Source organism: Miniopterus natalensis, chromosome 16, assembly GCF_054644295.1.
Source record: "Miniopterus natalensis isolate mMinNat1 chromosome 16, mMinNat1.hap1, whole genome shotgun sequence".
Classification (NCBI taxonomy): Eukaryota; Metazoa; Chordata; class Mammalia; order Chiroptera; family Miniopteridae; genus Miniopterus; species Miniopterus natalensis.
Window position 1 is genome coordinate 10,466,459 of NC_142096.1, and position 24,359 is coordinate 10,490,817.

A 24,359-nucleotide genomic window follows, 5' to 3' on the forward strand; every position below is an offset into this window, starting at 1 on the left:
CCTAATTTTATTTATTAAAATGTAAGGGCCCCATTTTATTTCCTTATCTTAGAGTTCTCTTTTCATTTCTTCTGTCTTCCCTCCCAGCTACACTTGTCAGATTTAGTAATGCTGAGTTAAATTTGAATTTCAGACACACCAAGAATAATTTTTTAGTCTAAGTGAGCCCTAAGCATCACAAGCCCTCGCTGAAAGCCTGCGGAACCGCGGGCGGTGCAGAGGCCGAGGGCGCTGGCTCTGGAGTCGCTGTGTTGAGCCCTCGCCCTGCACTTGGTGCGTGGCCCTGGGCAGCTGAACCTCCTGCACCTTGACGGGGATCATGCCAACAGCCACAGTGACAGTCCTTTCGAGGCGATTGTGCGTTGAAGCCTCTAGAGCACTACCCCTGGTGTTTGGGACATCAACAAATATGAGTAGGATTGAGAGATCATAAATATTAGTATGATTGTCAGTTAAAGGGAGAGCAGGCACTTATTTAAATGTGTGAGGTTTGCGTATTAGGTGGCCTTTTAGGCCCAACTGGGGGATCGATCGATCAGAGCAGACAGGCCATGAAAGTCTGCAGGCTCAGAATTAAAATAATAATAATAATAATAATAATAATAATAATAAATAAGGTAAGGAAAGGGGAAAGGGGGTGGGGCTCTTACCCCCACGGGAGGAGCCTTGGGATGCTGGCGCCCAGGCTGAGCGGGGGTTCGGGCGTGCGGGCGGGTGGCGGGGCGCGGCTCCCCCGCGGGCTGCGTGTCTGCGCGCGAGCCCCCGGCGCCGCCCGATCGCCGTGGGCGGGGCGCCTGCGGCGCGCGTGGGGCGCGGCGCGCGCGGGGCGGTGGCGGTCCCGGGGAGCGCAGGCGCGGGCTGGACTCGCGGAGCTCGCGCGGCGATGGGGCACCTGTGGCTCCGGCGGACCTGGGGCTTCTGGGGGCTGCTGCTGTGCGCCGCGGGCCCCCGCGCAGGTAACCCGCTCGGGGCGCAGGGAGGCGCGCGGGATGCCCGTGGAGACACAGCCCCTGCCCCGGGGGCGCGGGAGAGGCGGGACCCCCGGGACCACCCCTGGGCGCCCCTGCTCGGCGAGCCTCGGACCTGCGGACCTGGAAGGCTGGCCTCGCGGAGAGGGACCGAGGGGGAGGGAGGGGTGGCTCTTAACTCCCCAGGGCTGCTGGTGTGACTTGTGGAATCTCACCTCCTCGCCCCCAGGGCACTGTTGAAATGAGACTGAAATTTGGGGTGGGGTGGGGGCCTGGGCGAGAGAGACAACCCAAGTCCCCCCTCGCACTCTCCTTGGGTCCCTTTGCCCTCTAAAGGGAGGTCCCCCAATGGGACAGAAATGGTCTTTGTGGCGGGCGTCAGTCACTCCCGGGCCTCCTGCCCCGCGCCTTCAGAGTGATACCCGGGAGAGGGCTGGGAGGAGATAAGAAATTGGAGTTGGCGGGGAGATAGGGAAGATGAACCTGAGATAGGCGAGGGAGCGCGTCCCGGAGAGAGGACCCGGCTGGAGTTTCCCGCTGGAGCTGTCGGATGCTGGTTATTGCAGCGCCGAGGCAGGCAGCCTTGGGGCTCTGGGCAAAGACAGGCCCAAGGGCAGGGGCGCTGGGTCCGGGGCTGGCCTGCGTCCTGCTGGAGAGCTGCTGGCCTCGTGGCTCAAGTCCCTGCGGAACTTTTCCCAGGCAGGGATGAACCACACAGTCACCATTTTTTCCACCTTCCTCTCACTTCCATTTCAAACAATTGACGATTTCAGTGGTTTTCCTTTGTGCCCCCACTTAAATTTTTCCACCTACTCTGAGAATTTTGTTACTGGATTTAATAATTGCCAGATCTGTACAGTCGAGGCAGAAAATAATATCTCCTGTGCATTGCATATCTTTGAGTTGTTTAAATGCATTGCTTACAGCTCTCCCAAGAAGCCACTCACTCACCCTCTGTCTAGAACTCTGTCTTTCCCACAATTGGTCCAGTCTAGCTAATTCCTATTAGCCCTCCAAGATGTAGCAGGGGCACCTCTTCTTTCAATAAGCTGGTGTGACCCAAGATGTATGGATGAAATGCCCCATAGGAGTCATCCATAGCCCCTGTGCTCTCTTCTGTCCCTCTGTATTGTGCAAGCTAAACTTTTGGGAAGTTGGGATTGTTATGCATTTTTATAGCTTCAGGACCACAACACCGTTTCTTGAATGAATCAGTGACCTATGCATTAAGAACTTGCTAGCATCAGGAGGCTAGAAAGATCCCAGAAATTATCTTTTCTGGAATCTTTCTCTCTCACAGAAAACAATTTCTTCTTAAAACACAACATTCCCCTTTGCACTTGGGCTACTCTTTGATTCTACTAGCTTTGCACTTCCTATGTGCATGAACTTAAGGGTTTAATAAATGTTTCATAATATGATAGGTAAGAATGATGAAAATGATCGAGTATTAACTTAATGACTTAACACCTTGTCAAGTCATTGGTTAGCAATAGAGCCAAAAATAAAACATTGGTATATTTACTTTCAGTCTATAGTCTTCATGGTATTTTTCTAGCAATGTTGTAATATATGGTATGGAACTTGATGCTTGAAATGAAATACGTGATAATTTTACCTCTACTGTACTTTAATATCTTTCAGATGGCTCTAAAATAATTCCTAAAGTCACAGAAATAATACCTAAATATGGCAGCATAAATGGAGCAACAAGACTGACTATCAAAGGAGAAGGTATGGTTGCCTTTTTTGCATTTTTTGCCAAGGTTGAGGTATTTTAAAGACTATTTCACATTTCGAGCCTTATGGTTAAAAAAAAAATCCAAGGTTATTTCTCCAGTTGGCCAGAGTAGTAAAACTCTATCCCTTTAACAGTTAATGAAATCTCCAAAGTCTCCATCAACATGATCATCTGAATTCGTATTATAATTACTTGATTAACTCTAAGATCTGGATTCTAATGACTAAACTGAAAGGAATATCTTGAACTCAACTCTGCACAGAGTGTCATGGTGAATTTCTAGTTTTCCCATAAGTCTCAATTTATGGGTGCTTTGGGTAGAGAATTCTAGAGTAGTTAAATCTTATTTGAATTGCAGGTACCAGCACCCCCACCCAGATTTGTCTCCCCTCTCCCTGCTTTAACCACACACTGTAGGGCACTGAAAATGTGTTAGCATGTGTCTTTCTCAGATGCTGAGTCTAAATACTGTTTTATGTAGGTTTGTACACAGAATGTATATAAAGCAATGATAATTAGTTTGCAAAACACACCAGAGCTCCTATAGCTACATGAATACAGTACTTGAACCAAGTTTATTTGGAAGGACTGCATTCACACGATCCATCAGTATTGTGTCTAACAGACGCTCTCTGTGTAGAATCACACACAGAGCTAAGTTATTAACCACACAAGAACACACTCTAAATGAAATCGTAAAGGCCACATGATTACCCAAATGTTGGTCCCATAGGACTTTTTAAATGTTTTATCTTTGTAAAAGTTATGATGCAAAAGTAAACTATTATAGAAATGTTTGACTTAGAAAGTGATTTCTCTGAAATTTCACCCTCTAGAAAGACCTACTTTAATATTTTGGTGTATCCATATGACTTTTGGCTATTTCCACACATAATATTGACCTTTACGGGCAAAAATTTGCTACTGCCTTACCTTGTTCTAAAGGCTGTGCTTCAGGAGCCAAAGATACCTAATTTTACAGTTATGATGCCCAAGGAAGAGTGTTTTGTGCAATGGCATGATTGTAGAAATACTTCTATGTCCTTCTGAGACACAAGTTTTAGACTGCTATCAGGAGGCCCAGGTTTTCATGCCTGGCACGAAAGGTTGTATTTGAGATGCTGTGTAATTATTTTGCTAACTTCCAGAGTGTTTCTAACTACCGGTTTTATTACATTATATTCATACCTTGTATTTCTCAGTTGTCTTCCTTGATATTTATCATGTTTCCCTTTATTTAAAAATATCATTAAGATGGAAGGAGTAACATTTAACTTTTGGGTCTTTTTTCTGTATTTTCCTGTTACAGGGTCTGCTATATATATTTTTGCTGATGTGCAGTGTTGAATTGCACAATTTTTATAATATTATAGCTTTAAGTTCCATCTTTGCCACTTTCCACTATGTGCCTGGGGGAAGTTATTGCTCTAAGCTTCCGCTTCCTCATCAGTAAAATGGGATAGCAATTCCTACCTGTTTCGGAGATTGTGAATATTGAAATGTATGATGTATCTAAGATATCCATATACAGTATATGCTCCATAAATTAGAGCTACTTTATTGTAATTATTATTTTGCGTGTATGTTATAGGTTTAGTTTCATTCTTTAGAGGTTCCTTCCATCACACTGAACCTTTCCTTCCCATCATGTTCAATGGTACAACTTTTAAGTAGCTTCATACACTCTCAGCCATGCTTTTTTCAAGTAGAGAAACCAAAACAGCCAGAATTGTACGTGGCAGCTGACATCTTCTAGAAAGGCAGCCCAGACTGCTATCAGGAGTCCCAGGTTTTCGTGCCTGGCATGTCTTGTCTCCAGTTTTTCTGCAAAAAAAAAAAAAAGATACATCAACATGTTAGGAATTTCCATTTGAAGCCTCAACCCTTTCTGTTTCCTGGGTACACCCAACTGTTTCCAGGGTACACCCAACCCTTCCTGTAATCTTTGTGCCTTGGAGTACTTCCAGAGGTATCTTCTTTATGCGCAATTATTTATTTAGAATTATACTTTTAAATTAAAATTCATTTAAAAAATAATTCTTTGGAATTTTTTAAAAATTATGATTTTAAATTAAAATTCTTGTAAGCTCTTTGGAATTAGCTAAAAATTAGAACTATTTCTATGCTTGTTTTTTAGCAAAATTTATAATGACAATATTTACGAAAATATTACTGATTTGATTCATATTTTTTCCATAGATTTTACATGTATCTAGAGAGAGAAAGAGAGTGTGTGTGTGTAAACAACTCCTAAGCTAAAGGCAACATCCCCTTTTGTTGGTGTTGGTTTTAGAGTCGTATTTGTCTTGGGAAAGCTGAATGACACACCTGCACGCCGTATCATTCATGTGACATGCACCTAACGGACCTCACACCCCGAGCCGCAGCACAGTGGGAACTGTCCCCTTTCCTTAGTCGCCAGCAGCCCACTGTGTTTTCCAGACTCGCGTGAGCTGCAGAGCTAAGCAGCAGCCGGCAGGAGCTTGCGCGTTTACAGGGAGCTTGCTGTGCCGCGTGTCCCTGTGTCCCCGTGTCCCCACAATCCCGTTTCGCAGCGACCGCCTTTCTAGATTCGAGACCGCGAGCTCAGCGCCAGCATCCTCCCCGCTGTCCAGCTGATGCTCCCGGCCGTCCAGCTGATGCTCCCGGCCGTCCAGCTGATGCTCCCGTCTGTCCAGCTGATGCTCCCGGCCGTCCAGCTGATGCTCCCGTCTGTCCAGCTGATGCTCCCGTCTGTCCCGTTCCTGGTCTGTGCCAGCTGAGTAACGTCCAAGCTTCAGAAGAAGAAAGTGGCTTTTCTTAAGGCCCCTGACTTTCGTCGAGTTTCCTCTTACCTTTTCTACGTAGAAAGGATAGAAGAAAAGTGATTTCCTGCAGCGGGAAACCTCAGCCAGTGGGGCCAGGGCTTGATGAATAAGTGCTTCTTCCTGTTGACTCTGATTGTGAGAGGCCGTCTCTGTTTTCCTTAGAAGTTACCAGCAAGATTGAGCCCCGCTTGTCCTCAGGGGTGCTCAGTTTGTCTTCAGATCTCATTCTCCCTTGTCCCTAAGAGGTCACCACCCAAATACACTGCTTGCAAGTCCTCCCCTCTGACTTTCCTTTATAGAAACTTGTGGTAAAATAGTGTCATAGTGTTCCCCTCGTGCAATTTTTCTCTCCCCTTTAGTGTGGTTTTTCACAGTAGTTGTCTGCACCGGATATAGTATATAGCATCTGGTGACGTATATATGCACATACATATTTATGTATGTGTATATAAAATATTTGTCGCCCTCGCCGGTGTGGCTAGTTGGTTGGGCATCGATTCCCTTTAGGGCACACGCCCAGGTTGCCAGCTCGATCCCTAGTAGGGGCGTTGCAGGAGGCTGTGCATTGATGTTTCACTGTCACATGGATGCTTCTCTCTTCTGCCTTCCTCGCTCTCTAAAAACCAATAAACTGTTCTTTAAAAAATATATTTATCTATTTGCTCCACCCCTTCCTATCCTACCACAGGAATATAAGCTGTTTGATTCCACTGCATTTAACATCACCTGACAAAGAATCAATTCTCAAGAATTACTTTTATGAATTAAATTAATTAAAGTCTAATTTTTCTGCTTCCAAAGAGAATTACAATCATAGGGATAAATATGGAATAAACTAACTGCTTACTTCAATTCTATTCCTTATTATTTATTGAATAATTCAGTACTGAATGACAGTGGTGAGATCTCTAGAAACAGAATCCATTAATAATAATTGAGTGTTTTTACTTTTTCAGGTTTTGCTCAGGCAAACCAGTTTAACTATGGAGTTGATGACGCCAAGTTGGGAAACACTGTGCAATTAGTTTCTTCTCTTCGATCCATTTCTTGTGATGTAGAAAAAGATGCAAGTCATTCAACTCAGATCACATGCTACACTAGGTATGTTTTAAAGCATCTTTAACAACGTCATTTTTATCACTTCAGAATTGCAGTTCTGCATATTAGTATTATAATAAGTTTTATCACTCCAGCTGTTAAAATCATATTTTTTGGTTTTCAGCTATTTTTGATTTCATGATGTTTAGACTATTTTATACCTTTATTACATTCAGTTATAATGCTCTTTCCACATATTAGCATGATAAAATATATTCTAAATTCTTGCCCAGATTATAAGACCTATTATCATTATTGATCTATTTTAGAAGATAAATGGCTACTATTAAATTGTAATGATGTTCCTGAAAATATCAAAATTATGCTTTCCTGTCAGGTTTGATTAATTTTGTTCAATATCTTGACTTCGTCATTAAGATTAAAGACGATCATTTTATATTGTGACATTTCAAGTTTTTTACTATTAACCCAAATTAATGTTTGTTATTAGCAACTTAGTGAAAAAAATTAATCATTTTAAACTGCAGCTTTCAATATTGTAACATGTAGCATATATTCCAGAGGATTTCATCTACTTTAGGCTTGTTGGCTGTTTCTTTGCAGCAAAAGCTTACTTATGGAGAAACTTAACTAAAACTTTCTTTTAAAACAAAGCTAGGTGATCAACGTTATTATTATTTTAAATGATTATTATTACATTTGTTGTTACTGCATTTACTTTTCTTTTCAATATTCATTGATGCACTTAGAATAAGCAATTGCCTGAGGTCCATGATCTAGAGTCTTCAGTGCAGGATTCAGGATGGAGATCATTTTTTCATAATGTAAAGTAGAATTTAACTGTCCATCAGTTAGAATTTTAGACACCTCTTTTCAAAAATGACCTGTAACCTGGGGCAGCATTTTTTCATTAGTACTATACATTCAATAAAAGAGTTATTGTACTTCTACTTCTTATATGTTTCTCATTTGCCTTCCAGAGCAATGCCAGAAGATTCCTACACTGTTAGAGTCAGTGTGGATGGGGTTCCTGTTACAGAAAATAATACCTGCCAAGGTCACATCCACAGCCGAGCGTGCAGCTTCTATGTATGTGGGGGCTTGTCTTTAACTTTCAAATAATTGATCTCACACTTTCCTTCATGTGGAACTGGGTTTTTATTTTTTAATTTTACAGATTGTTATCTATGTCTGCACTTAAAAATATGTGAGCAAGTAGCTAAGGATATTTTGATAGTCATTTTATGGATGCTGTTTAAGTAGAAATAATGTAAAAAGCAGAGATATTCCATAAAACTAGGAACAAAATAGAGATAAGACTGCTTATCGACAGTATTATTTTACAGGCAAAAAGTTTCAGAACCCCAACAATAAGGAGCATCACACCTTTATCTGGGACTCCAGGTCTGTTATACAGAAGCTGAAATATCTTTTTGGTTTGTGGTAATTAATTAATTTACTTTTTAGTATATAAAATTATAATATCTGAAAATTTATAAATAGCATTTTTCTGATTATACTGACCATTTGTATTTTTTCTTTTATAAATTACCTGTTTTTCTCCATGGTTTAAATTAAGGCTAGTCAACTTTTTTATATTAGATTATGAGAATTCTTTATATTTTAAGGATATTAACCATTTATATGTCATATATGTGAAAAATATTTTTTAACTTGTCATTTGCTTTTAAAATTGATTAATGGTCTTATTGTCATTCAGGCACTTTTAATTTTTATTACCAAATCTGTAAATCTTAACCTTTGTTATTTTTTCCTTTGTTTTTATGCTGTAGAAGACCCCAAAATCCTAATTATGTACATATTACATAAATTTTCACTTATTTTTCAAGAGTTTTTATGGCTTTAGTTTCTACATTTAATTTTTATTTCATGTAGGGTTGATTTCATTTTTTAGTATATAGTAGGGACTCATTTATTTTTTCCCAATTAAATCACCCGTGACCTCAGTGATATTTATTGAATAATTCATCCTGTCAGGAAACACCTCTTTATGAATATTTATAGGCACTTCCTTAATACTGTAGATACTCATTTATGTTTTATTGTATTTGCTAGAACTTTCAGAACAATGCTAAGCAGTAGTGGTGAACATGAGTTATAAATATTTGGATGCTTGTTTTATTAGAAGACCCTCTAATATTTTGGTAGTAAGTGCATGGGCCTATAGGCAGATAATCTTACACAGAATTTTTTGTTTGTTTTAGGTACACTAATAACAATCCAGGGCAGAATCTTCACTGATGTCTATGGAAGCAATACTGCACTAAGCTCAAATGGGAAAAATGTTAGGATTTTGAGGTAAATTATCGATGTAGAAACATATAACTTACTGACCCGATTTGGTATTCCAAAAATAATGGGTCAAATTATATTAAAAACCACTTCAATGGAATTAACCAGTGTTTTTTTCAGCCATATTGTAGGAAGAAAAATAGACTGTTGGATGATGCATTGACATGGAAACATCATTCATTTTCTGTGATGGATTTTAGTAATAAAAGGCACGTGGAGGCAAGGGCCAGAGCAATTGAGTTAAAGTCACAGAACTTTATTACTAGGAAATTTTGTTACTTAATCTGACTGCCTCATTTTGCACACGTAAAAAACCCAAAAACAAAAAAAGAAATCCTCTGAATCCTAAGGTCCAAAGCTTCGTTAGGGTCAGGAGGAGAACCCAAGTCTGCTAACATGCAATTTGGCAACTCTTCTACTGCACCGTGCTTTACAGGAGAGTGCTAAGGCTACAAACCATCACTAACATTAACAGGCTTGAGTGTGAATCCTGGTTCCCCCGTTTGCCAACTCTGGACCAGTTGGTAGTATTGGCTAGTTATTTAACATAAAAATTAATTGTCTACATTTTGGACTGAAAACTAGCATTTTGACTAGAGTTCTTCTGTAGCCTAAGCGGGGTGATCTCAGTCCTACCTTAAAAGACTGAAAGTCTGTTCATTTCCTGTAGACCGAAGTACAGAATCAGTATCATGCCTTTCAAGTGCTTCTTGCTAATTGAATACATACATAAAATGGATAAATGGATAAATTAAACAATTTAGACAGCACACATACATGTACATTTGCACATATAGTTTTGTAAAACATGCACTTTGAAAGGTTTTATTTACTAAATGAAATAAAGTTGATTTATCTGGCATTCTGTGAGGTATAACTCTCAATTAAATAATATTTGCATGAATCTATAATCTAGAAATATTCATATTGATTCCATATATAAGAAAGTAGCTATGAAATAGGGAAATAACTAGTTAACATTTTATATGGACAGTTTAGCCTAATTAAAGATTTTGTTTGCAACAATATAACTGAGTGTTAAGAATGGTTTATATTCTAATTCTTAGATGGGGCGTTCTAAGTCATTCTTACTGTCAAGAAATAGAAAGTTTAACTTTCAAAAAAGAGATTCCTTTTTCCCCTGACTGTAGCTAAAGTTTCTTCTGTTTAATACAAAGGAATGGATGGAAATTATGTCATAAAATCACATAATTGCAGTCAGCAGGCACCTCAGAGGTTGGGCTACCCAGCCTTCACCCTCTGGGAACCCTGAAATACTATGTATAAATATAGAAAGAATTTCACACCTATTAATAGGAGGAGAGAAGACCTTAGACCTGCATTTATCTCATTTCTACCACATTAATTGTAGGTAGGGCCCCGAGGCATTTCATTGTGCCTGAATTCCATTAACACAGAGCAGCGGACTAGTTACTGGCTCAGGAAGTCAGGACACCCCAGTGCTCAAGCTGCTTCTGCTACTCACAAGTCTTATCAATTCAGTCACATCTCCAAATTCACACCAGGTACAAATTATAGAGGACATGCAAATGTCTACAGTGACCTAGTGCCTACCAAGGAGATTTTGGTCTAAAAGATCAGATGAGAAAATATAAAAATATATGTATTTGAGGCCAAATAGTGTAGTATTACCATAGACAGGCAAATGCAGACCAATGTGGGAATTTCGGGATGTGGTTAGGAGCAAATAAGGAGCTAACTGTCTGGGTTTAAATTCTTGCTCTACCCCTTACTGGCCACAGGCTTGGGCTAGCTACTCAATTTTCCTGTTTCAGTCTCTTCATCTGTATAGTGAAAGGGTAATAGTTACCAGCTTATAAAAGGCTGCAAGGATTAACTGTGGTAATGCCTCTAAGTATCAGCTGCCAAAATTCTTATTTTGGCGCAGTGAGCCAGGAGATCTGAAGGAGAATATGAATCCACACATCTATAATGGGTGCAGTAATTCAGGTTACGTTCTTTATAAACCTAATGTAATGACCAAGCGAAAGGATTTGTATGCAAAAGTATATTAAAAAGTTCAAAAAGGGGACATCTGTAATACTTGCAACAATAGAGAAAAATTTTTTTAAAAGTTCAAAATTCTGTGCAAACAGAAGTTTTTATATTTTAAGTTCAAGTTTGTGTCCAGCCTTATTTTGAGTCTGGGGTTTGCTGCCACAGAAGCTGCTTCGTTTATGATGGTGATGCAAACGATAGGATAGTAGTCAGTCACCTGCAGGCCTCCACCAGCATCAGGTTCTATCAGCCTTCAGGCCATAGACTGACCTAACCAGCTGCAGAAATGCAAAGACAGATGTTCTGCCTCCAGCCTTACCCTGCCCCCTCTCAGCTTCTTCCCCTTTCAACCTCACTGATGCCCTTAGACTTTCTTTTCTTCCTGATTAGTCTGTGGGGCCTCTGTTGTGGACCTTGTTTAATTCCTGTTGTATGAAACTTACTACAAAATTATGTTTTGTATTTGAGTTCATTGAACTTCAGATGGAAGAATCCCGGTTATCTGTTTCTATGTTTTATATTCCCATAGTGCTTATCACTCACTAACCCACCAAATATATTCTTTTTAAAAAATTTTTTAAAAATTTATCTTCATTGTTGAAAGTATTACAGATGCCCCCTCTTTCCTCCCCATTGATCCCCTCCACCCAAATCTGCCCCACCCCAGGCCTTTTCCATACTATTGTCAGAGTCCATGGGTTATGCATCTATGCGTATAGGTTCTTTCATTAATCTCTCCCCACCCACTCCCCCATCCCCACCTTCCCTCTGAGATCTCTCAGTCCGTCCCGTGCTTCTGTGTCCCCGGATTTCAAATATGTGCTGCTAATCATCTTTATAATCAGCCTCCCCAGTTAGAATGTCAGTCCCACAAGGGCAGGGATCTTTGTTTTTTCCACCGTTGTATTCCAGGACCTAGAGCAAAAACTGCAGCCTAATAGGTGTTCAATGAATGTTTGTCAAATGAATAAGTGATGAATAATGAGTGATTGAGAGAAAAAATATAAGGTGGCATTGAGTTGGTGAGAGGAGAGCATTTTGAAACAGTTTATTAAATATATTCTTTTCTAATAAAATATTTATACAGAGTGTATATTGGAGGAATGCCCTGTGAGCTTCTTATACCACAGTCTGATAATTTGTAAGTAATTCAAATAATTTTCTTTAGAAAAATAAATAGTAAATATAAACATACTAAGTTTAAAGAGTAATTTCTAGCAATACACCATAGCTGAATGCTTTATAAGACAGTATAAGTTATAATATTTTATAGTAAATTAGCGAGAATTTTTATACTTTGATATTACCTGATATCCCTCATTGTCTCCAGTATAGTATGATATTATTTAGATTATTATGAGAAAGATGTTTTGAGAAATATTTCTTATCAAATGTTTCACTTGGTAGTATTTTAAACTTTAAGAGGAACATCAATAGGGATAGTAAAATTAAATTACAAAGTATTTTATTGTTCAATGAAGTTTTATTCAAATATCTTCAACCAAAGCCAGGAAATACTTTAATTTCACAGAAATTATTTTTGTAGCAACGGTTTCTATCTGGATACTTATTCTGAAATTCATAAGATGTTTTTAAGGGAGAGACAATATTTTAACATTTCAATGTCAATGTAAGCCTTGAAACTAACATATATATTTTACTAGGTATGGTTTAAAACTAGACCATCCCAGTGGAGACATGGGCTCTATGATCTGTAAGACGACTGGAACTTACATTGGTAAATGTCGAGCACTCTTTATATCTCAGAAATGCCTGACTCTGTCTCCTTGTTTGGTACTCTCCTGCCACATCAACCGTTGATTACATACTGGCCTTTCCTCTTGTCCTTGGCTTCTTCTCAGTTCCATGTAAGCATGTATGAATTACCTTTTCCCTAAGGCAAGCTGCCTCAGATTTCTTTTTTTCTTCTTTGGTCATCCAGAAGATTTCATGACAAACTTAGCCATTTCACTGTGGCTCTTCTATACACATAAACCTTTTAGCCCTGAATGAGCTTCACCCCCATGTCTCAGGCCCTTTGCAAGCTTCACAACCTGAGAAGTTCAGATAAAATGTCTTGTCTTCAAAAAAAGCCTTCCCTAATCTAACTGGCTTCCATTCTCAAAGCTCACGCTCCTTTTTCTTGATAGCTTTGTCACAATTGGTAGTCGCCTGATTGTGTCATTGTTCTGGACTGGCTGCCCCCTCCACTAGGCAAGATGCTCTTGGGTGAAGAGCAGACTGTGTGCTCACCCTCCGTCTCTCAACCCCTGGCAGAGTCTCTGACCCAACTAAACAGCTGTTGAAAGGATGGAAGAAATTTGGGGTCAATATGGTTACATATATGTTCTTTCATTACTCTTCATTTATTATTATATTTGTCAGGGTTTTCTAACTTTAACGTTGAAACAGCTTATGTACATATTAAAATACTGTAGTCGGCACTTCTTTAAGATAGTTCTGTTGTCATTTCTTTGAGGATTGATAGATGGTTGTATAATTACAGTTTTAATTTTAAATTCCTTTGCTTTTAAATCAGCTTTATAATATATAGTTACTGTTCTCCTATGATTGGGATTTTAATTGATTGTGTATTTTAATTAATTCCAGGTCATCACAATGTCAGCTTCATCTTGGATAGTGATTATGGAAGGTAGGCCATTTTGTAAATAATAGTTTTCATAATTGATTAAACTGGGTAAATAAAATAAGAGTATATTTACTTCATGTTATAGATCCAGAGATTAAAAAATTAATCACTTTCTTCCCACAAATTAATATTTAAGGGGTCTGTAACTCCCTTTCCCTCGTAATTCTCTACCATGGCAGGATCACCCTACTCCTGGATGCATTTGCAAATGTGTGGAGACATTTTTTGACTGTCACAGTAACTGGGGCATGCTAATGACCTTTTATGGACAGGACCAGGATGTGCCAAGCCTAAATGAATTATTCTGCCCAAAATGTCATAGCGTCTTCCATTGAGAAAATGAGCCAGTTAGCAGAAATCCAGATAAATCACATTATTTACCCGTCAAATGTAATATAGCTATAGTAGATCAATAATAGAATAGGTCTATTGATTTCATTGTTGTCTCTGATGAGAGACTCAAGGATTAGAAGTTTGAAAAGAATAGTAATGTTACAACCAAAGTAGGTGTTATACCTGGTTAATGCTCACAGGCTGCATGAGAAGGGTGTTATTTGTTCCCTGCATGCTTGGAACTGCAGTTGAGTTGGTAAGACCAAATCCATTATCATAGTATTTTGGGATCATCTAGTTCTAGACATCTTGATGCAATAGGTTTGTAACACAGTGATGCCTGGGCTGGCCACTTTATTATAGAACAATATAGGTTGGACCAGAACCATGAAGAATGTTGTAATTTAAAAACAAACCAGAGTAGATAATATATAAATGGTACTAAGATTTACCTTTGTGACTTACAGGGGGCAAATGACTTAGAGTCCCATGAGTTAACTCTCATTTTCTTCAAGGACACGCCATATTTACATATAACTTGATAAGACAGGACAATAGTATTTTATTGAAAATATTAGAAAACCATGTTAGATGCAATAATTATTGAATTTTAAATGATTCCTTGAAATATATATCATTCTTTTAAGTTCTCAATGTCATCTCCACGTGAGAAAAATGAATTCTTATTTCTGAGACTATAGGAAAGCTATTAATTGCCAACTCCATCATGTCTCTCAGAGAAATAATTATCCAAAAGTAGAAGGTGTGAGTGATCAAGATTGAATGTGATTGTTAAGTATACATAAATCAATATGATGCATTAACATTCCCCCAAAATTTCGATTTAAAAAAGCCAGCAAATTTTCACATAATACAGGAAAATACTGCATAAAATTGTTGGCTCTGTGATCTTGACTTAAAATTTTTTAAAAATATATTTCATTGATTTCAGAGAGAGGAACGGAGAGGGAGAGAGAAACAGGATCATCAATGATGAGAGAGAGTCATTGGTCAGCTGCCTCCTGCACACCCCCTGCTGGGGATCAAGCCCGAAACCTGGGCATGTGCCTTGGTGGGAATCGAACCTGGATCTCCTGGATCATTGGTCGATGCACAACTGCTGAGCCACACCTAGTGGGCTAATTTTTTTAAAGCAAATTGCTGTCTTTTTTCTTGTCTCAGAATTGATGAAATTGTGTTTCTATATAAAATAATCTTAGGAATTTAAGAAAACTTAAAAATATGATATTTACTACATGAAAGCCTATTTTTAAGATTATATGGCGCTTTTTAAAATGTTAAACCATTTTATAAATTACAAAATGTGTGTTTTGCAAATTTTCAGGGGCATTTCTGAATATCAAATGAACCAATTAAAGACCACCGTAGCCTCCATTCTGTGTTTCTTTTAATAGCCAACCTTCTTTCCTCTATTACCCAAGTTCAAACAACAGCTGTTCCAAACTGATAAGGTTCAGATGAGGCTGCCTTAATTGAGAAATGCCTAGTCATTATCAGTGAATTAGGGAAAATCACCTCAGTGTCATACCAAATAAATTACATTCCAATTTTATATCAGGAGGCAATTTCCCCGCCAACGTAAGAAGCAGAGTTAATTTCTCTGGTGCAGGATCTGCCCACAGGCAATATTGTTGGAACTAGCATCATTTCAGATCGTTTGGAAATCAACTGAAAGGTTTATAACATAAAAATACAAAATCCAGTATGTACTTCTTAAATAACTAATTTAGCATCAGATACTTCCAGGGACTCTTTAGTGTTCAAATGCACATTAAAATGCCTGGGTTAGACTTAAAGGAAGCTAACTGTTGGTCTCAACCGTGAGGTTTGTGTTACCCTATTAGATTTTAATTCATTGTATTCTGGTTAATTTGATGAATGGGTATGAGTCTTAACATTTGAATTTTGTAGCTTTTCTAATTGTGAAGTTCATTGAGGTAATCAGGGAACAGCATTTAATTTCTAGGATCAGATTCTTTTCCTTCCCACACCTTCATGCTTAACTCTGGGTCACTGTTAACTTGCTCCCGTCCATTTGTACTCTCGTGTAGCTCAGTGGGTCTACCGCGGGGGTTCTGGGCGCCTACTGCCTGGATTCACATTCCCTTTCTGCCACTTACTGCCTTGGTGATCTAGTGTAGGATACGTAAACTCACTGAGTTTTGCCCACCTTGTAGGTTGATGTAAGGGTTAAATGACACAATAAATTAAAATATTTTTTAAAAATCTTAACTGCTTAAATCTCTTAGCATGATATGATACCTGGTAAGTGTTTAATAATATTAGTTATTGTAACACCAAATGGGTTATGAGAGAGAGTGGGGGCTCCAGCGGAAATGCCTAGCCTTCATAAAAGGTAATCTTCTTGTTTTTTATGGGAATATAAAATTTTACATAATTGGGTTATAATTTACATATACTAAAATGTGCATATTTTAGGGGTACAGTTCAGTAAGCCCTTACAAATGGACATTTGTGTAGTATTTGTTTACTTCTATAGTTGTGTAATCAAAGGTTAAATCAAGATACAAAGCCTAACCTTCCCAAAAAGTTCTGTCTAGCTCCTTTGTAAATTATAACATGATTATATTATTAATAAATAAATAATAATATTTTCCTAAAATAAAGTTTATATTTAAGGTAAGAGGTTTTGAACTTTTTTTTTTTTTTAAAACAGGAGTTTTCCACAAAAAATGGCATATTTTGTTTCTTCTCTGAATAAAATTTCAATGTTTCAAACATATGCAGGTATGTGACCCTTCACTGTGTGTGTGTGAGAAGAGAGAGAGAAAGCTGTCTATATTTCATTTCATTCAAAGACAATACTGACTTAAGGTGTACCATATTATTTTACATACTTCTATGAAGGAAAACCACCTGACATGGGGAGTCTCATAGGAAGCCCTGTCATTAAATTAGGACCCTGAAGACTGCATTCCTAGCATAAGGTTGACTGGAAAAGAGGCCCATCACATGCAAAGAGACAGAAGGGAAACTTGCATGTCTCGAGGTTGGCTGCTGGTTGCAGGAGGAAAAAAATTTCTGCTGTCAGTTTAAGCCACAAGCCAGATATATGCTCTGAGTATGTCCAAAGGAATCCTCAAGCAGATTATAATTTATTTTAATTTACACAGGTCTCAGGTTGGCAGTACTCCTAGGAGAGTGTCAAAAGCAAACACAAGTCTTCTCGAAAGAATTATACTTCACTCCAGCTCAGGAGTGATGGAATTGGCATATTCAGATTTCATAGGTGTTCAATGCGAAAGAAATGTGCCTTGGAATCAATCCAATATGATATACCTTAGATTTTTTATGAAAATTTATTTAACATGAAGCTCATATGTGAAACTACACAGAGCTTTGACAGAACTAATAAGAATAAATTTTAATAAGAATCTACCATATGTCATGCACTGAGCTCTTTTATCAATATAGCTAAAACTTTTATATTTAAAGCCACAGGAATTCTAATCGTAGTTAACATATTACTATATAAGAAAAATATAAAATTTATTCTTTTTTTTTTTTTAATATATCTTTATTGATTTCAGAGAGAGGAAAGGAGAGGGAGAGAGGGAGACAGAAACATCAATGATGAGAAAGTCATTGATCGAACCCACAACCCGGGCATGTGCCCTGACCGGGAATCGAACCCCGATCGCCTGGATCCTAGGTCGACGCTCAACCGCTGAGCCACGCTGGCTGGGCTAAAATTTATTCTTCAAGAGCATAGGGGAGATGAGGCTATTCTCCTGCCTTCCGGTGTTTTCTTTTGGAACCAAACACCTATGCTCAGCCCAGGTCTTTTTTACTCCCTGGGTCCTTCCATTACCAGCATCTCCTTAGCTTCAGTCTCCACAAAAGCCTGGTCCCGAGGAGGTGTAGGTCTCTAGGAAGACCATGTTTATTATCCTCTGCAAGGTTGCATCAGAGACAAAATAACAAAATATCTAATTCATTTTTTGGTAAGGCAAAACCTACACTGTACTAAGTGCTATGGCTAGCGAATTTAGAAAAAATTTTAAAAGCAGGCATTTGGGTTTATGTGTAATATTTATGACATTTCCCTCCCCCTCCCCAGAGGTCACTATGATTTCACCTTCACGAGGAAGCATTCAAGGCGGCACCACGCTGACAATCAGCGGACGGTTCTTTGATCAGACAGATTTCCCAGTCAGAGTTCTAGTTGGAGGTATTTTTCACCATTTTTAATCTATTGCTTTATAAGAACAAATTCTGCCTTTTCTTTAATAACTTGTAAGAAGAATAATAGTCCTTTCTCAATTAATATCTTAAATTTGAAGCTGGGTATTTTCACATGGGCATTTGGTCCTGGGTCTCAGTGCGTCTCCCACTGCACCTTTGCAGCCTTACGTGACCAGGACTTGGGCCCTGAGGTCGGTACCAAATGGCATTGTGTGGTGGCATCGTGGCTGCCATCGACAGATTCCTTGCCACACTTACCGACACGCCTGCCCTCTGTTTAATGAATTCTTAAATGTCATTCTTGAACTGTTGCTCCTTTTCAATGGGTTGGCTAATTATGAGTAAATTTGAAGTCGTATTTGGGGATCCTCTCCTCATCCCGTTCTCAGATACTGTACCTTGTCTGGACATCAGTAATTACTGATGATACTGGCCTCGGAAAGAGCGTTAATTGATATGCTGTGTAGTCACAAATGTACAAAGGGGTTGGTTCTTTGGCTATGCATCACTTTATTGTGTCTAGCCTTGATGTCTTCAAAAGTAGGGAGCTATGCAGCTCAAAAGGGAGATCGGGGTGATTATAATAATGGGGATTTTCCCACTTAGTCATAGTGACCTAGGCTGCCTTGATGAGCAGGGGAAAGGATGTCTGTCTATGCTCCTGGCCCATATGTTTTCTGATACAGCCCTCTGCTCAGGCATTTTCTACTTTGAAGGAATTTTTCTCATAAGCCAGCCAAAATGTGATTTCAGGAAGACAAATTAATATAAAGCAACCTCATCTAACATTTATGCAATATCTTTCCCATCCCTATGAAGCCTTCTTGGTTACCTGTATAAATATTAAAATCTAGGCCATAGATTTTAAAGTTTTATATATGTTATTTTGATGTTTTAAATATAAATATGCTTTGAATATTAAAACCAGGGATATAAATTATTTTAAATTTATATAATGTGTTTTATGATCTGATATTGTACAATTGATAGGCAAATATAACATGTTAATTTTTATGATACTTCATTGCTGTTAATGTGACAACCATAACTTGACATTTTGAATCCTCAATAATTTCTTGAAAATAATGGTTTGAAAGTACCATTCACAAGTTATAATCCTTTTTGTTTTCATTTGAAGAACCGGGACCAAACCACTGTCTTTTTAACTCAAGAGGACTGAGATCATCTGCTTTTGTAAATTCTGACTATCATGCATTTATTCAGCTAATTTTCTTCAAGGCTCAAACTATAAGGCTTCACTTTGGAACCAAAAGTGAAATCTCATTATGACATAATTTTGTCAAATTTTTAATTTTGTTTTTCAGAAACTGTAAAATTTTCTCAGTCAGACTTGTGATATTTTGCCAAGAAAATGTGGTCATGTGGAAGTATGACAGTTAATGAATGATAAGCTTTAATGGAGAACATATAAAAGAAATGAAGGCCCCCAAACTTTGCCTCTTGCTTGTGCAACTTAGTTTTAGCTGGAAAAGTGCTTCAAGACAGGCTGATGTGATTTGCATTCTGAAGCTCTGTAGTAATAGCTCTGTACCTTGCTCCTCTACAGGTCAAGCCTGTGATGTTTTGAATGTCACAGAAAATATTATATGTTGCAAGACATCCCCTAGGCCTGATATTCTCAGAACTGTACATCCAGGTAAGTTACCAGAAGAAATGGCCATTTCTGCATTTACTTAAGAAGACTTATTGGGCTGCCATATGGACCAGATAGCTTATAAACAGCAAACATTTATTTCTTATAGTTCTGGGCCCTGGGAAGTCCAAGATCCTGTTACTGGCAGATTAGGTGTCTGGTGACAGCTGCTTGCTCATTGATGGCTCCTCCTCAGGGCTAAGGAGCTCAGTGGGGTCTCTTTTATGAGGGCACTAATCCCATTCATGAGGGCTCCACCCTTATGACCTAAGTAAGCACTTCCTTAAAGCCCTACCTCCTAATACCATTACATTGGGCATTAAGTTGCATTTAAGCACTTCCTTAAAGCCCTACCTCCTAATACCATTACATTGGGCATGAATTTTAGGGAGACACAGTCAGCCTGCAACAATTAGTAAAAAAAATTATTTGAACTTTTTAGAATTTGTAGTTAGAATTATAATAAAGTTTTTCCTAGTTTTTCTCTTTACACTTTCTGGAATAGGAAATATTTGTGTTAAAATAGCTGCATCAAGGCTGCACCAATGGAGGTAAACCTGACCTGAATCTCTTGGACAGTCTACTAAAACAGCCATCTCTGTTGATAGGATGCCAGGCTGCCTTTATTTCAAATTAAATGATGATTACTAAATGTTGGTCCAGGCTACAGGGAAATTTAAATCATGCCTTTTCCTGGTTAAAGAATAAATGGCAGAGTTTAATCCTCCCTTGTCCAGAATGATTTAGGAGTAACGGAATGAGAGAAACGAAACTCAGAATTCTTTTCAGACTTTCGCTGTGACCCAGTGACCGTGCAGCTGATGGCCTTGGTACCTGCAGTCATTCCCCTGAGATTCTGTGCATGCATTTGAGGGGCTGTGTAGCTATTCTTGTGTATACAGTGAAATCGGTTTATAATTACATCAGTGGTTGGTGTTTGAAGCCAAATAAATCCTGTTTACCAACCTCTTATATTTCCTTGTTTGAATGATATTAGGAAAATGACCAGTTTAAGCAAAGAATTTTGCCCGGCTGGGAGTGGCTCAGTGGTTGAGTGTCAATCTAGGATCCAGCGGTCTGGGTTCGGTTCCTGGTCAGGGCACATGCCCGGGTTGTGGCTTGATCCTCAGTCGGGGGTGTGCAGGGGGCAGCCGATCGATGACTCTCTCATCATTGATGTTTCTACCTCTCTCCCTCTCCTTTCCTCTCTTTGAAATCAATAAAGATATATTTAAAAATAAATAAATAAATAAATAAGAAAAGAATTTTGATATACTGATAACGTCAAAGAAAGTGGTATATATTATAGAATGAGGCACTCAAGCTTTTCTTCAAACAGACTCAGCAAAAGAGGAGTGGCCATTGTTTCCCACATCCAGACACTCCACACGAGCTTGAGGCTGCTGGAGGGAGTCAGGAGCCTGATCGATGCTGTATTTGACGGGAGAAATAAAAAGAGTTCAGTGGCTCCTTCTTTGCTGAGAAAAAACTTAATCATACGGTTTATAGCAAATGTAGCTACACCTTAATGAGAATATTCTCTCTTGTTCTGCCCAAAAAGGAGATGAAATCCTTGAGCAGAAGTGATGTTAAAAAAAAGAAAAACTGACATCTTAAAGCCAGGCGTATCTGTTCTTTGATTGGTTATAAGCCATTAATTAATTTTTGTTACAGAGAATAATTAAGGCAAAGGTTTTGTGGTCAAATGGTCTGAACCTTGAAGTTTTTAGACTTAACTATATAAGCAACATCAGTCATATCACAGTATTTTATGTATTATATACGCAAAAATATATTACCTATATATTATATCTAATCCCCATAGCATCCATGAAAATAGTAGTATTACTCTCATTTTACATATGTGGAACCTGAGGTGCAGAGCAGTGAAGTAATAATAAATTGTAGACTTCTCAGTAGCAATCTATCCTCTGGATACAGGTACGTGCAGTAATTGTTTTAATCACACACATGCTGTAAAAATATGAATTGAAATAGAACATCTATAACCACACCCAAATAGAAGGCCATTCAGACACCATATCAAAATTCTGATGACAGTCTTTTATTTTGTGTTCAGGTGGGAGAGGCCTTAAGCTTGAGGTATGGAATAATAGTCAGCCGGTGCATCTGGAAGAGGCACTCGAGTACAATGAAAAGACGCCAGGCTACATGGGTGCCCATTGGGTAGATTCCGCCTCCTATGTTTGGCCCATGGAGCAAGACACATTTGTAGCACGTTTCAGTGGATTCTTGGTGGCTCCAGATTCTGATGTTTATAGATTCTACATCAAAGGTGATGACCGTTACGCAATTTATTTCAGCCAGACTGGGCTTCCAGAAGATAAGGTAGGGGAGACAAAGGTAATCTTTGAAATTATTAAAATGACATGATAATCATTATATAAAAGGTATATCATTTATTGTAAACCAACACCAATCAATATATGAAAGAATTTATCAGACACATTTTTCATGTGGGTGGATTCTCATGTGATATGAATGATAAAGTTGTCATAGAAAATCCATCACCTAAAATAAAATGCTCTCCCATATTTAAATTTTCTCTTCCATGGAAAAAACATGTTTCCTTTATAATTGAAATTTGTTTTTATTATGAAAGAATTATAACTACGACAGAAGAAATTTGGAAAAGAATAAAAATTTATTACTGTACTTTTACTCAGTCATGAAATGAAAGTTTTCATTTTCTTATCTCTCTTTTGTTCTTTACATAACTAGGATCATGCACCCAATTTCATAGTCCTCCTGTGTCTCATATTAGTATGTCAACATGTTATTAAATAATTTATATAACACCATTTTAATGACTGAATAGTATGCTATTGCATGGGTTTACTCAGCTTAGATCACTCTTTCCATACTGGTAAGATTCTTACTTTTAATTTTTATGACCGCAAATAATACCTTATCAAACATCTGTGTTCGTTAAATTATTCTGTATTTTAGATTATGTCCTTGGGACAATTTCATAAATGTGACACTGTTAGATCAAATCAAAATAACATTTTAACTCAATATATATGGAAAGATTGCCTCTCAAACTGACACATGAGTTTAAATTGCTCCCTGTGATATATGCATTCCAATTTTATCATAGCTTGCCAGTATGCTTCCTTCAAAAATGGTGTAGTCACTCCCAATGGGAACCCACATCCTAGCATACAGACCCACTTAGTGATCTTTGGCATCTTTCAGACATACTTTTAATGATCTCATTTGGATTAAATCCCTCAAAGTTCTCTGCAGAGCAAAAGAATATTTTATTGACAACCAAAACTATCCTCCTGCTACCTGTCTTTCTATTTTCTCTTGCAGTTCTAACTGTGGAAAAGCTATGGTCTGTGCAGTATGTTTGTTTTAGTGGTGCTGATGTTAGTTAGGGTGGAAGGAATGAAGTAAGCTTTGACCATTTTTTAAAATTCCGTTTAATCATGGATAACAGATCTTAGAAGAAAAATATGAAGTAGCTTCACATTTTTCTTTTCATAAAAGTCTTAAGCTAACAGAAATAATAAATAATAAGTGCTGAAGCAGTTTATTAATATTTCTTCTCTCTCCCTCTCTCCCTACCCCCTTCTCTCTCCCTTTCCTTTTGGGATAAGATGAGGATTGCATATCATTCTTCCAATGCCAACAGTTATTTTTCCAGTCCAACACAAAGATCCGATGACATTCATCTTCAGAAAGGAAAAGAGTAAGGTTTTTTTCTTTAAATTATTGTGTAGTATTTTAAAATTATAAGTTCATGTCTAAATATGTTTTTAATTTATTTTTATTGGTGGAAGTGATATTAGTTTATTGGATTAATTTGTAATTGTTTAGTCTCTATAATTTTAATACATTTTGTTTTTATATTTTAAGCATACTGGCATTCAGCTAATCAGGGAAATTTGACATCTGAATTTTCTCTGTTGCTGAAATTATAATTTTGTGAGATATATTTAATCCTGTTTTTAGCTTTTTACTAAGACCTTTCAGTCAATCCAGCCATCTCATTCCTCTGATTCTACAGAAACCTGAGCTTCTGAGTATTGTCAGAGAAAAATCACAAAACCACATGGATTGGTGCCACCGTTAATACATATTTATTATTCACTAATTTATTCCAGACCCTGAGCCAGGTATTGGAAATTTAATACAAAGGATATTGAAATACACTCCCTGTCCTTAAGAAGTACATCATTTAGTGCTGAAAGGTCAAGTGCAGAGAAAAGATGAAGGTAGCTTTCAAATAGCAGATAATACCATTCAAAAAAATTGTTCAAGATTCCTAGAAAAAAAGAAAGGTGAAAGGCATGATATATTTAAAATAGCAAAGTTACATGAAGAACATCAAGAGATTCATCGAGATCATTTTCCATTTATCATTTGTATCTGCTAAGATTTGCTGCATAAGAAACCATTCCCCAAACTTTAGAAGCTTAAAGCAACCCTATTTTGTGATTGACTGGGCAGTTCTTTTGGTGCTGGCTACTTTAGTTGGTGATTGATGGTATCGGATGGCCTCACTGCCATATCTGGAGCCTCACTTGACACAGTTGGAGTTAGTTATCTGGGATGTCAC

General features: G+C 38.0%; 1 protein-coding gene across 1 annotated transcript in view; it reads left to right on the top strand.

The window, feature by feature from the left end:
* Positions 1 to 883: 883 nt before the first annotated feature.
* Positions 884 to 24,359, top strand: part of PKHD1L1 (PKHD1 like 1) — a 106,057-nt gene continuing 82,581 nt past the window's right edge. The window contains exons 1-14 of the mRNA XM_087825597.1: positions 884 to 956; positions 2,613 to 2,702; positions 6,473 to 6,617; positions 7,556 to 7,664; positions 7,922 to 7,979; positions 8,801 to 8,894; positions 11,995 to 12,048; positions 12,572 to 12,645; positions 13,518 to 13,560; positions 16,589 to 16,659; positions 17,993 to 18,103; positions 19,685 to 19,774; positions 21,852 to 22,120; positions 23,398 to 23,489. Of these exons, the coding sequence (XP_087681723.1) occupies positions 884 to 956; positions 2,613 to 2,702; positions 6,473 to 6,617; positions 7,556 to 7,664; positions 7,922 to 7,979; positions 8,801 to 8,894; positions 11,995 to 12,048; positions 12,572 to 12,645; positions 13,518 to 13,560; positions 16,589 to 16,659; positions 17,993 to 18,103; positions 19,685 to 19,774; positions 21,852 to 22,120; positions 23,398 to 23,489 (1,373 nt within the window). The remainder of the gene's footprint in view (positions 957 to 2,612; positions 2,703 to 6,472; positions 6,618 to 7,555; positions 7,665 to 7,921; positions 7,980 to 8,800; positions 8,895 to 11,994; positions 12,049 to 12,571; positions 12,646 to 13,517; positions 13,561 to 16,588; positions 16,660 to 17,992; positions 18,104 to 19,684; positions 19,775 to 21,851; positions 22,121 to 23,397; positions 23,490 to 24,359) is intronic.